Below are 12,533 nucleotides of genomic sequence, written 5' to 3'. Positions count from 1 at the left end.
CCTGCCCCTCCACCAATCTTTGTATTGTCTGCAAACTTGGCAACAAAGCCATCTATTCCATCATTGATATACAGTATAAAAGGAAGCAGTCTCAACACCAACCCCTGTGGAACACCACTAGTCACTGGCAGCCAACCAGAAAAGGATCCTTTGATTCCCACTCACTGCCTCCTACCAATTAGCCGATGTTCTAACCATGCCAGTCACTTTCCTGTAATTAAGGGACAATACTTGGTCAGAACACAGGAGAATCTACCTGCTCTTTGAACTGCGATGAGATATTCCATTTGAAAATATAGTCTTTATTTAAAATATCTGATTTCAGAAGATGTCTGCAACAATGCAGCATTCACTTAATCATGGAGTGTTAACTAGAGTTTTTGCTATTAACTCTCTGTGGTCCATGAATTCACATCCTTCTGATTTGGTGAAGAATGTGACCAGCAAGCGGTTGTGGGTGCAGAGCCACTTACAGAGGAGAACAGTAAATGATATGCATTTTTAAATCTGATGGTATTGGGTTTGCTGACCACAAAGTTCTAATCTCAAGTGAAGACTTTAAACCCTATTGGACACAAATAGCTAGGACTATTCTCACTAAGGGGAGATTTTACTGTCACTGCCCAATCTTCAAAGACTAGTTCACTCCCTTGTCTATTCTCCATAGCGAGTTTAGCTGCCCATACCCACTATTTGAGTGGTGGGTCCTTGCCCCCCCCCCACACCAAGGAGAAGGTCATTCCAGCTAACAAAGTAGTTTGAACACAGCTCATTTATTTTCAATGATACGTTTGAATTCACACATTTTGAAAAACGCTCCTAAATCTCGGAGGATTTCTATCTTAAGCATTTATTTCCCAATTACAAGCAGTTTCTAAAACCAAAGGTACAAGGTACAAAGGGGATGTCAGGGGTAAGTTTTTCACACAGAGGTTGGTGGGTGCGTGGAATGGGCTGCCGGCAATGGTGGTGGAAGCGGATATGATAGGGTCTTTTAAGAGACTCATAGATAGGTACATGGAGCTTAGAAAAATAGAGGGTTATGTAGTAGGGTAATTCTGGGCAGTCTCTAGAGTAGGTCACATGGTCAGCACAACATTGTGGGCCGAAGGGTCTGTAATGTGCCATAGATTTCTATGTTCTATGTTCTGAAACATTTCTTAAACTGAAAAGTTTTCCAAAACACAAGTAAAATTACTATAAACTAAAAAGACATACAACGATGTGGACGAGCAAGTCATTCATTACAGAAACCGAAACCAGAGGAATGGATTCTATGCACCCATCTTCTTATCATTCTTCTTAATGTTCTTCAACCATTCCTCATAACCTTGAACTGCTTTCTACATTGTACCCTTTTTCTAACGCTTGGACGACTCCACGTGCATATGATATTTTCTCAGTTGTCCTTTCAACACAAATGGTCCAAAAGCATTTCCCAGCCACAAGTTCTCAATTGGACTGAGGTTTGGCCTCTGACTTGTCCACTCCAGGACATTAATTTTGTTGTTTTTAAGCCATTCCTGTTTAGCTTTTGAACACCCTTACACACCATAGGAACAGCTCCCATGTTATTATCAAATTCACAAGTCAGATGTACACACATTCCTTTAAATGGCAGAACTAGTTTCCTCAATCTCTCCTCTTTTAGAAATTTTTTTTTTCTCATCGGTCTTGGATGATTTTGATGTAATCCATCACACTACCATGGATGCATTTTTACTACATTGAGTTTTATCCAATTTTGGAAAAAATTAACGGGTATCTGTTTTTAAAAAAAAGGGAATTCATTTATTAACCGGGGTCTGCTTGTAAGGAATAAATGTATGACTGTGTACACGTTCATGATTGGGATTTCGCTTGCTTCTGTTTCCTCCCACAGTTCAAAGATGTACCAGTCGATAGGTTAATCGGTCAGTGTAAATTATCCTGTGATTAGGTGGGGTTGAATCGGGGCTTGCTGAGCAGTGAGGCTCAGTGTCTCAATCTATCAATCAATAACTAAAGCAACACACACACAAACTGCTGGAGGAACTCAGCAGGTCAGGCAGCATCTATAGAAATGAATCGACAGTCGATGTTTCGGGCCAAGCCCCTTCTTTGGGACTGGAAAGTCAGACAAGATGCCAAAATAAAAAGAAGGGGGAGGGGGAGGGGAAGGAGGTTAGCTGAAAGGTGATAGGTGAAGCCCGATAGTTGGGAAAGGTCAAGGGCTGGAGAAAAAGAAATCTGATAAGAGAAGAGAATGGACAATAGGAGAAGGAGATGGAAGAAAGGACCAACAGGGGAAGTAATAGGCGCATGGAAAGAGGTAAAAGGTCAGAGTGGGGGGATAGAGAAAGAGAGAGGGGAAGTAAAATTTGTTTACTGGAAGGAGAAATCAATTTTCATACCATCAGGTTGGAGGCTACCTAGATAGAATATAAGGTGTTGCTGCTCCTCCACCCCGAGGATGGCCTCATCGTGGCACAAGAGGAGGCCATGGACCGACACGTCGGAACAGAAATTGGAATCAAAATGTTTGGCCACCTGGCTGTTCCGCTTTTGGTGGGTGGCGCTGAGGCGCTCTGCAAAACGGTCCCCCGATTTATGTCGGGCCCCAGCGATGTAGGGGAGGCCGCATCAGGAGCACCGGACACAATAGGTGACCCAGCAGATTCACAGGTGAAGTGTTGCCTCACCCGGAAGGGTCTGTCTGGAGGTGAGGGAGGAGGTGAGTGGGCAGGAGTGTCCTTTAGGCTGTTTGCAGGAATAAGTACCTGGAGGGAGATTAGTAGGGAGGGACAAATGAACAAGGGAATCATGGAGGGAACGATCCCCAGTGCGGGAAGTAGAGATATGCTTACCGGTAGATGGCGGAAGCTGGGGAGGATAGTCTGTTGGATGCGCAGACTGATGGGATGGTTTATAAGGACACAATGTCTCTATCACAGCTAAGGCAGCAGGAAGCTGGCAAAAGTGCAGATGTACAGGTCTGGGCGCGCATTTTGCTTTGTTTTGAGAGCCAATTACATCAATTGGCTAGAACCCAGAAATACAATGTCTGATTTCAATTATTGTTTGTAATATTAATGCAAGATCGGAGGTCCTGTGATAACAATATAGAGTAGAATAGAAATGGATTGAAGGCTGCTGATTGTTTATTGCCTATGATTCCTGTCTTTGCTCCATCCCCACTATGTCTCTGTAATATAATCTGACACTGAATGTTAAGTATTCTTGGAAGACCTTCTGTTTCCCCCATTTAGTTTACAATTTTAGTTTGTTATTGTTTCGTTCTTTTTTTCCCGTCTTAACACAACCCAGCACTTTTTCCCTGAGGTCTTGATTAAAGAGATCGGCTTTATTTGACGCGTGCTCATCGCAACACGTGCAGCATTTACAGCGCCGGTGATCTCCGATAAGGGTTCAAATCCCGCTGCTCTCTGCAAGGGGTTTGTGCGTTTTCGCCGTGACCGAGTGGATTTGTTCCGTGTGCTCCAGTTTCCCCGCACGAGACAGAGCTTACGCTACTGGTAATCAAGAAATACAGCTAGGCAAAGTCATCAAGGCAGCAAAACAACAATACAGAGACAAGATTCAGAATCAGCTTTCCACCAACAACACATGCAGCTTATGGCAAGATCTGCACACCATCGCAGACTAAGCGCAGTGGAGCTTCCAACAACGCTGCCTGTCTCGCAGACGAGCTAAATCTTTTTTATGCTCGATTCGATGTCGCCAGTACTGAGCCCTGAGGAAACCTGCTGATAATGTGAACAGCAGCTTGGCCATCTCCGAGGCCGAAGTACGCAGGTGTTTCTAACGGGTGGACAGTCGCAAGGCTGAGGGACCGGACGGCGTCCCTGGGCGAGTACTCAGGATGTGTGCGGCAGAACTAGCAGGTGTGTTTACAGACATTTTTAATCTCTCCCTCTCCCAAAGTAGAGTGCCCTCCTGCTTCAAAGCATCCACCATCGTCCCTGTACCTAGAAAGACCAAGGTAACATGTCTGAACGACTGGCATCCTGTCACACTCACCTCAATCATAAGCAAATGCTTTGACAGGCTGGTCAAGGGCTACATCTGCAGCTTGCTACCTGGACCAAACTGGACCACCTAAAATTAGCCTACTGACACAACCAATCAACAGATGACGCTGTAGCCACTGCTCTACATACCATCCTTACACATCTGGAGATGAGGGATGCTTATGTGAGGATGCTGTTCTTGGACTACAGTTCAGCATCCAACACCGTAATTCCCTCCATGCTCAACAAGAAGCTCAGAGACCTCGGCCTTCACCCTGCCTTGTGTAGCTGGACCCTGGACTTCCTGTCAGATTGCCGGCAGGTGGTAAGAGAGGGTTCCCTCACTTCTTCCTCAGAAAGCTGTAACAGGCCAAACTCCCACAAAAGCTGTTGCTTAACTTCTACAGAAGCACAATTGAAACCATCCTGACCAACAGCGCCACAGCCGCTGAGCGACAAGACCTGCATCGCGTGGTGAAGGGGGCCCAGTGAATTGTCAGGATGGAGCTCCCAGGACTGGACACCATCTGTTCCAGGAGGAAAGCAATCAGCATAACCAGAGACACCACACACCCCGGCCACTCCCTGCTCGACCCGCTGCCGTCCAGAAAAAGGTTCAGGACACTAAAAGCCGGAACAAATAGACTGAGGAGCAGCTTCTACCCCAGAGCTGTGGCCTCCATCACACCACTCCCACAGAACAGTGACTGAAACTGTGAGCACACACAAGGACTCAAATACTTGCACCAACGGCACTTTGTGCATTACTGTGACATTCCAGTGCTGCTGCAACTTATTTTCTGCTACTTATCCATTTAATACTGTTTTTCTATTACTGTCTTGTTTTTATCTACCGCTTTATTTAATTGCCTGAGAGGAAGCCAAATGGAGTTTCATTGTACCTATTTATAATGACAATAAAGATCATTCAATTCGATTCAATTCTACCCCTCTGATCCTCAACACCGGTGCCCCTCAGGGCTGTGTACTAAGCCCCCTCCTTTACTCCCTGTATACCCATGACTCTGTCGCCACCTGCAGCTGCAATCTGCTAATTAAATTTGCTGACGACACTACACTGATTGGCCTAATATAAAATAATAATGAGGCAGCCGACAGAGAAGAGGTCACCACCCTGACACAGCGATGTCAAGAGAACAACCTCTCCCTCAATGTCGCAAAAACAAAGGAGCTGATTGTGAACTACAGGAGGAATAGAGACAAGCTGACCCCTATAGACATTAATGGATCTGGGGTTGAGAGGGTGAACAGCTTGAAGTTCCTCAGAAAACACATCATTGAGGATCTCATGTGGTCTGTACATACCAGCTGTGTGGTGAAAAAAGGGTGTGTAGAAAGGGCCCAAGGGCTCATTGGAGACCCAAGTCATCCGAACCACAAACTGGATGCATGGCCAAGTGGTTAAGGCATTGGTCTAGTGAAGGTCACTCATTTGAGCCTCAGCTGAGGCAGCGTGTTGTGTCCTTGAGCAAGGCCCTTAACCACACACTGCTCTGCGATGACACCGGTGCCAAGCTGTATCGGCCTAGTGCCCTTCACTTGGGCAACATCAGTGGCATGGAGAGGGGAGACTTGCAACATGGGCAACTGCCGGTCTTTCATACAACCCTGCCCAGGCCTCAGTCAACATCGAAATTGATGGACAGCCGAAGAAGGAAAGACCATCCAGGAAACGGTACAGCAGCATAAAAGCCAGGACCAACAGGTTCTGGGACAACTTCTTCAACCAGGCCATCAGACTGATTAATTCATGCTGACACAACTGTATTTCTATGTTATATTGACTATCCTGTTGTACATAATTCTTATTATAAATTACTATAATTGCACATTGCACATTTAGATGGAGACGTAACGTAAAGATTTTTACTCCTCATATATATGAAGGATGTAAGTAATAAAGTCAGTTCAATTCATTGTCCACAAGCGTGTATGGGTTAGGACAACTGTAGACATGCTATCTAGATGCCGGATATACGGTGACACTTGGGGGCTGCCTCCAGTACAATTCTCGAACTCTGGTCTTTGAGACAACACAGCACGTTTTACTGTGTTTCGATACGCTAATTGTTAAAATTCCTCTAAGCGTCTATGTACCTTTTGGTGACAAAATAGAAAATGAGTGCAAATCCTCGTTTGGCCACTGGGTGGCAGCAATGACTTGGTTCAAAACGTTCTGGAGCGACATTTGTCTGAAATCTCAGCTGCAGTTCTATGTAAAAATAGATCAGTCTTACAGTCAGTGGTGAAGATGCTGGCTTTCTGAAGAAATCTGCACAATGATGAACCATTAAGTGCTATCCGAGGGATTTCTGACATCTGAAGATGATGTCACAGAACTGGCTGAGGATCAACCGCATTGAAGGGTTCTGACAGCAGACCACAAGTTTAAAAAGATCTTAGTTTATTTTAATATAGGTTGCAATAAACATTAGAACATTCACCTAAAACTGAGCTGGAATTTCAACATAATCGGGAGATCTTCTGTACATGCAAAATCAGTACATGCAGTGTCAGTAATTGTGGATCAATAAAACTTGCCTCATTCCACAAAATTTAAACAGCTGGAATTTCATCAGGGTGACTTGCCCTACACCCGTTCCGTTCCCCTGCCCTGATCGTGAGTGAGCCCCTTGGCATGAGCCTCTAGATTCCAGTCTGAAATGTGAGGCCCGTGGCACCACAGAGGTTTGAGATTATAAATTATGCAGAAATCTTTTACAGCTGTTTACTTAAACCATGCCTCTTGACCATTCAAGTGCAAACCTCTTGAATTAAAAATGCTAGAAAAGCATACCTCCCCTGAGGAGAGCTGTGGACACACCACGGGAATCCACCTTTATGGAGTCTGTTCGGTTCCTGCTGTCTTGGTAAAGACCCCTCCTGCCACACAGACATTCTCTCCCCTCCCCTCTTCCATCAGGCAGAAGATGCAAAATCCTGGAAGCACATGCCACCAGGCTCAAGGACAGCTTCTGTCCCACTGTTATAGATGGTTCCCTAGTATGATAAGATGGGCCCTTGACCTTGCAATCTACTTCGTTGTGACCTTGTCATTTTTAACTTTCTCTGTGACTGAAACACTTTATTCGGTCTTTGTTACCTTGCACTGTTGTGATGCATTGATCTGTAGTGAATTAATCTGGATGATGTGCAAGACAAGTGTTTCACTGGGAATGGGAATGCTACTTTAGTAAGTTTACCCACCCACCTTACCCCCCCATCTTGACTCGCCTATAACTGACCAGCTTGTACACCTTTCCCTTTCCCCCACCTTCTTATTCTGCCTCCTGCCCTTTTCTTTTCAGTGCAGATGAAGGGTCTCAGTGCAAATCGCTGACCGTTTATTCCCCACTGTAGATACTGCCTGAGTTCCTCCAACAGTCTGTGTGTGTGGCTAGTTCATGTTGGCAGAATTCCTGTTACAGAAAGCCATGAGAAAGGGCTTTTATTATGAAGTATACTTAAGTTTGTGTTCCTGTTTAACGTTGTGCAATTGATGCAATAGATGACAAATAAAATAGTAAATGCATAATTCATTCTGATTTCATTGGGTTTTTTAGAACAATGTGCATTGGGGTATGTGGTGGCTGGGCAACTCTCGATGTTGAGCTACAAATTCCAAGTTCATCTTTGAAATTTATGATCAAATGTGTTACCATATGATACCCTGAGGTACATTATCTGTGGGTATTCACAGGAAAATGAAGAAATGCAATAGAATTAATGAAAAACTAAACATAAACAATAGCTGACAAGAGCCCAAGTGCAAATGAATACAACTTGCACAAGTAAATAAATAATCCCGAGAGCATGAGATATAGAGACCCTGACAGTCAGTCTGTACACTGTGGAATCAAGTCATTGTGGAAGTTATGCACTGCGGTTCAGGACCTTGATGGTTGTAGGGTAATAAATGTTCTTCAAACTGCTCATGTGGGACCTAAGGCTCCAGAACCTCCTGCCAGATGGAAGTGGTGAGAAGAGAGCATGTCCTGGATGGTGGGGTCCTTGATGATGGTTGTGGCTTTCTTACAGCAGCGCTCCTTGTAAATGCGCCAAATGGTGGGAAAGGCTTTGCCTGTGATTGACTGGGCTGTATCCGCCACTTTCTGAAGCCTTTCCTGTCACTGTGTATTGGCATTTCCATACGCTGCTCACAATATTCATCGACAAGTTCAAGTCAAAGTGAACTTTTTTATCAGAGTTACGCGGAGAGTTGTGAGTGCGTGGAATGGGCTGCCGGCAACGGTGGTGGAGGCGGATACGATAGGGTCCTTTTAAGAGACTCTTAGATAGGTACATGGAGCTTAGAAAAAATAGATGGCTATGGGTAAGCCTAGTAATTTCTAAGGTAGGGGCATGTTTGGCACAGCTTTGTGGACTGAAGGGCCTGTATTGTGCTGTAGGTTTTCTGTTTCTATGTTATCATAAAATACCTTGAGATACATTTTCTTGAAGGCATCTGGAGAAAAATAAAGAAATCCAATAGAATTTATGGAAAACAATACATAAACAAAGACTGACAAACAACCAATGCATAAAATAATTGTGCAAGTAAAAAAGTACTGAAAACATAAGTTGTAAAGGGTTCTTGAAAGTGCATCTGAAGGTTGTAGAATCATATCAGATATAATCCACGTCTTAATTTGACTGCTTCCATTCTCTGCTGTTATATTTCTAAATAATTTATTCTTCAAACATAAGATTTAAATCTTTTCAGCACTATTTCTAAGGGAAAGGAGATTCTTTATGGGGAAACGATCAATCAATATATTTCTTTAAAAAAAGTACAAATCACTGAATGGAAGTTTCTTAAAGTATGTTTGATATTAGAATCATGGGAAAATTGAGTAGAAGACAAGTGTGGGGATGTGAATCTTGTCGGGAACAACATGCTTTGTTGTCAAGTTGGCTGCTTCATACCTGGTGTTACATCAGTAACTAGACCTCACAAGGATCTCGTCCAACTAGACCATGCTCTCTTTTTGCTGCTGCCTTTGGGAAGGAGGTACAGGAGCCTTAGGGCCCACACCACCAAGTTCAAGAACAGTTATTACCATCTGGCTCTTGAACTGGAGTGGAAAACTTCAGACACCACTACTTGGAACTGATTGCACAGTCTGTAGTCTCAATTTCAAGGACTTTACACTTAGGTTCTCACTTATTTATTTTCTATTAACACAATTACATTTAATAAACAGTAATAAAAGTATGTATTTTTATGTTCCTGTGAATTCTCATAAGGAAATAAATCTGACGATAGCAGGAATAAACAGTGGGAGTACAAGGAGCCTTTTCTGACTGGCTGCCAGTGACTTGTCGTGTTCCACAGGGATCTGTGTTGGGTCTGATTATTTTTACATTATATGTCAATGACTTGGATGATGCGATTGATCGCCTTGTTGCAAAGTTTGCAGATGATATGAAGATAGTTGGAGGAGAGGATAGTTTTGAGGAAGTAGAGAGGCTACAGAAGGACTTAGACAGATTAGGAGAATGGACAAGGAAATGGCAGATGGAATACAGTGTCGGGAAGTGCGTGGTCATGCACTTTGGTGGCATGGACTATTTTCTAAATGAAGAGAAAATTCAAAATTCTGAGGTACATTCTTGAGGGTCATTGTGTAGGATTCCCTAAAGGTTCATTTGCAGGTTGAATCAGTGGTGAGGAAGGCAAATGCAAGGTTAGCATTCATTTCAAGAGGACTAGAATATAAAAGCAAGGATGTAATGTTGGGATTTTATAAAACACTGGCGAGGCCTCACTTGGAGCATTGACAGCAGTTATCTTAGAAAGGATGGGCTGAAACTGGAGAGGGGTCAAAGGAGGTTCACAAAAATGCTTCCCGCATTGAATAGCTTGTCATACTCAATTCACTAGAATTGAGACAAATGAGGGGTGAGCTCATTAAAGCTGATCGAATGTTGAAAGGCCTCGATAGAGTGGCTGTGAAGAGGATGTTTCCTGCGGTGGAGGAGTCTAAGACCAGAGGACACAGCCTCAGAATATAGGGGCATTCCTTTTAGTACAGAGGTGAGGAGGAATTTCTTTAGCCAGAGAGTGGTGAATCTGTGGAATTCTTTGCCACAGGCAGCTGTGAAGGCCAAGTCCTTATGTATATTTAAGGCAGAGGTTGATAGATTCTTGATTGGTCAGGGCGTGAAGGGATACAGGGAAAAAAGTAGGAGATTGGGGCTGAGAGGAAAATTGGATCAGCTGTGATGAAATGGTGATCAGACTTGATGGGCCGAATGGCCTAATTCTACTCCTCTATCTTACAGTCTTATAGTATATGGTGACATATATGTCCTTTGCCAATAAGTTGACTTTAACAAAGTGTAAAATCATCCAGGACCTCAAAGGTGCTGAAATATACTAACTACATGGCTTGATTTCAGCCATAAGACATGAGAGCAGGATTAGGCCATTCAGCCCATCTAGTCTGGTCCACTATTCCATCTTGGCTGATTTATCTACTGGTTTTTGCAGTGTTTGTTCACTCTGCATCCTTACTTTGTGCAGGAACGCGGGGAGATTTCCACAATTTCTGCAACTTCCGCACAATGGGCATGCATTGGAGATTTTTTTTCTTCTTTAAGCTAACTTCCATGTAATTTTCTTTTCCATAATATATTTACGTTTGTTTTGTTAATCCTCCGTTTTGCAGCTGTCCATTGCAATAACCAGAATGGTGTGGAACACGCAGTTCGTGCTGAAGATGTAAGCCTACAAGTACTTGGTGATCCAGAGGTCTTGAGTTCAAACGATGACAAGACGTTAAGAATTGTGGAATCCAGTGATGCCCCAAAGAGTCTTCATGTGCCGGAAACTGAGTCAGTGAAGGTAAGCTCACCTAGATGTACAGTTCAGTATTCCAACAAACTCAAGATTCCTAGAAACTTGGCCAAACTATTACTCGCATGTTCCACTTGTATCCCCTACTCTTGCCGAAACTGATTTTAAAGCTGGCCATCTATTCTGAATAAAGCAGTAACTGAGGTTAGCTATCTACTCTTTGAACTGAAGGGAAGAAAGTGCATGCAAAGTGAAAGCATTCCAGTCAGAATGCCCCACAAGACCATAAGACATAGGAGCAGAATTAGGCCATTCAGCCCACTGAGTTTGCTCCACCATTCAAAAATGGGTGATTTACTAACCTTCTCAACCCCATTCTCCTGCCTTCTTCCCATAACCTTTGATGCCCTTACTAATCAAGAAACTATCAACTTCCTCTTTAAATACACCCAATGACTTGGCCCCATGGCCGTCTGTAGCAATGAATTCCACGGATTCACCACCAGCTGGCTAAAGTTTTATTTTGATGTGGTTGAGATTATTATCAATGATAAGACAAGTTGTATAAATACAGTTCAATGCAATATGATGTTAATTCATCAAAAACAAAATACCAACAGTGAATCGATGGATGTTTTGGGCTGAGACCCTTCATCAGAACAGGAAAGGAGAAGAGAAGAAGCCAAAATAACTTCTGGTTTCTTTGTGGCTTCCTCTCCTTTCCTTTCCAGCCCTGAAGGAGGGCATCAACCTGAAACATTGACACTCGATTCATCTCCACAGACGCTGCCTGACCTGCAGAGCTCCTCCGGCATTTTGTGTGTGTTGCTTTGGATTTCCAGCCTCTTACAGAATTTTTGTATTTCTGACAAAGAATCTATGTGCAGAAGATAAGTTGTACAAAACAAACAAATAAATAAATAATACTGAGGCCTTGACATGTAGAGTACTTGAAAGTAAGTCTGTGGGTTGTAGAATCAGTTCAAAGTGGAGGTAAGTGAAGTTATCCATGCTGGTACAGGTTGGAGAGTAGTAATTGTTCCTGAACCAGGTGGTATTGGACCTTAAGCTCCTGTACTTCCTGCATAATATAGAAATAAAAATGTCAATAAATGTCATAATGTAAATCTAAATAAGTAAGCCCACACCTGAACGTAGTCAAGGTCTTGCTGTAGACATAAACTGATCTGCAGATTCTAAGCAATTGAATCTGAAAGCTGAACCTATTTATGTGGGTCCACACCACATCATAGCTGCCCGGTGGTGTAGTGTACCACCCATCTTCGAAGCGAGTGGTCCCAGGGTCGAATCCGGCCAGCTCCTTGCGCGCTTCCGTGCTGGGCTGAGTGTCAAGCCCGCAACTCGGCCTTGTAAGAAACAATCAAATGCTACGGAAATGGCAAACATTCTGCTGAAAGACATGAAAAAGGAACAACAAATACCACATCATACTACACTCAGTTTTAAATGTGACTTTAGCATCCTGAAAGTTGCATTATTAAAAATAAAAAGTAATGAGTACGCAACTTACATAGCCTAATAAATAGAGCCTAATTGATAAGGTTCAAAGTCTTGCTGAGATTAATAAAAAATTTACAGATTACAGATGGATTATTGTGCGTTTAGTCTCCACAACATCACCCCACTTTAATCTGGAATGAAAGGGTTAACGTATGTGGAGCTTTTGATGGCACAGAGCTAGA

At 43.2% G+C, this 12,533-nt stretch overlaps 1 protein-coding gene across 4 annotated transcripts in view; it reads left to right on the top strand.

Annotated features, from left to right (window-relative positions):
* The window catches only part of samd12 (sterile alpha motif domain containing 12), a 157,820-nt gene that overhangs the window by 58,070 nt on the left and 87,217 nt on the right, over positions 1-12,533 (top strand). For all 4 annotated transcript variants that reach the window (XM_059984185.1, XM_059984195.1, XM_059984175.1 and 1 more), the window contains exon 2: positions 10,703-10,878. In XM_059984185.1, the coding sequence (XP_059840168.1) occupies positions 10,703-10,878 (176 nt within the window). The remainder of the gene's footprint in view (positions 1-10,702; positions 10,879-12,533) is intronic.

This window comes from Hypanus sabinus, chromosome 1, assembly GCF_030144855.1.
Source record: "Hypanus sabinus isolate sHypSab1 chromosome 1, sHypSab1.hap1, whole genome shotgun sequence".
Lineage (NCBI taxonomy): Eukaryota > Metazoa > Chordata > Chondrichthyes > Myliobatiformes > Dasyatidae > Hypanus > Hypanus sabinus.
Note: the sequence above shows the minus strand (reverse complement) of the source record. Positions and strands in the feature narration are given on the sequence as shown.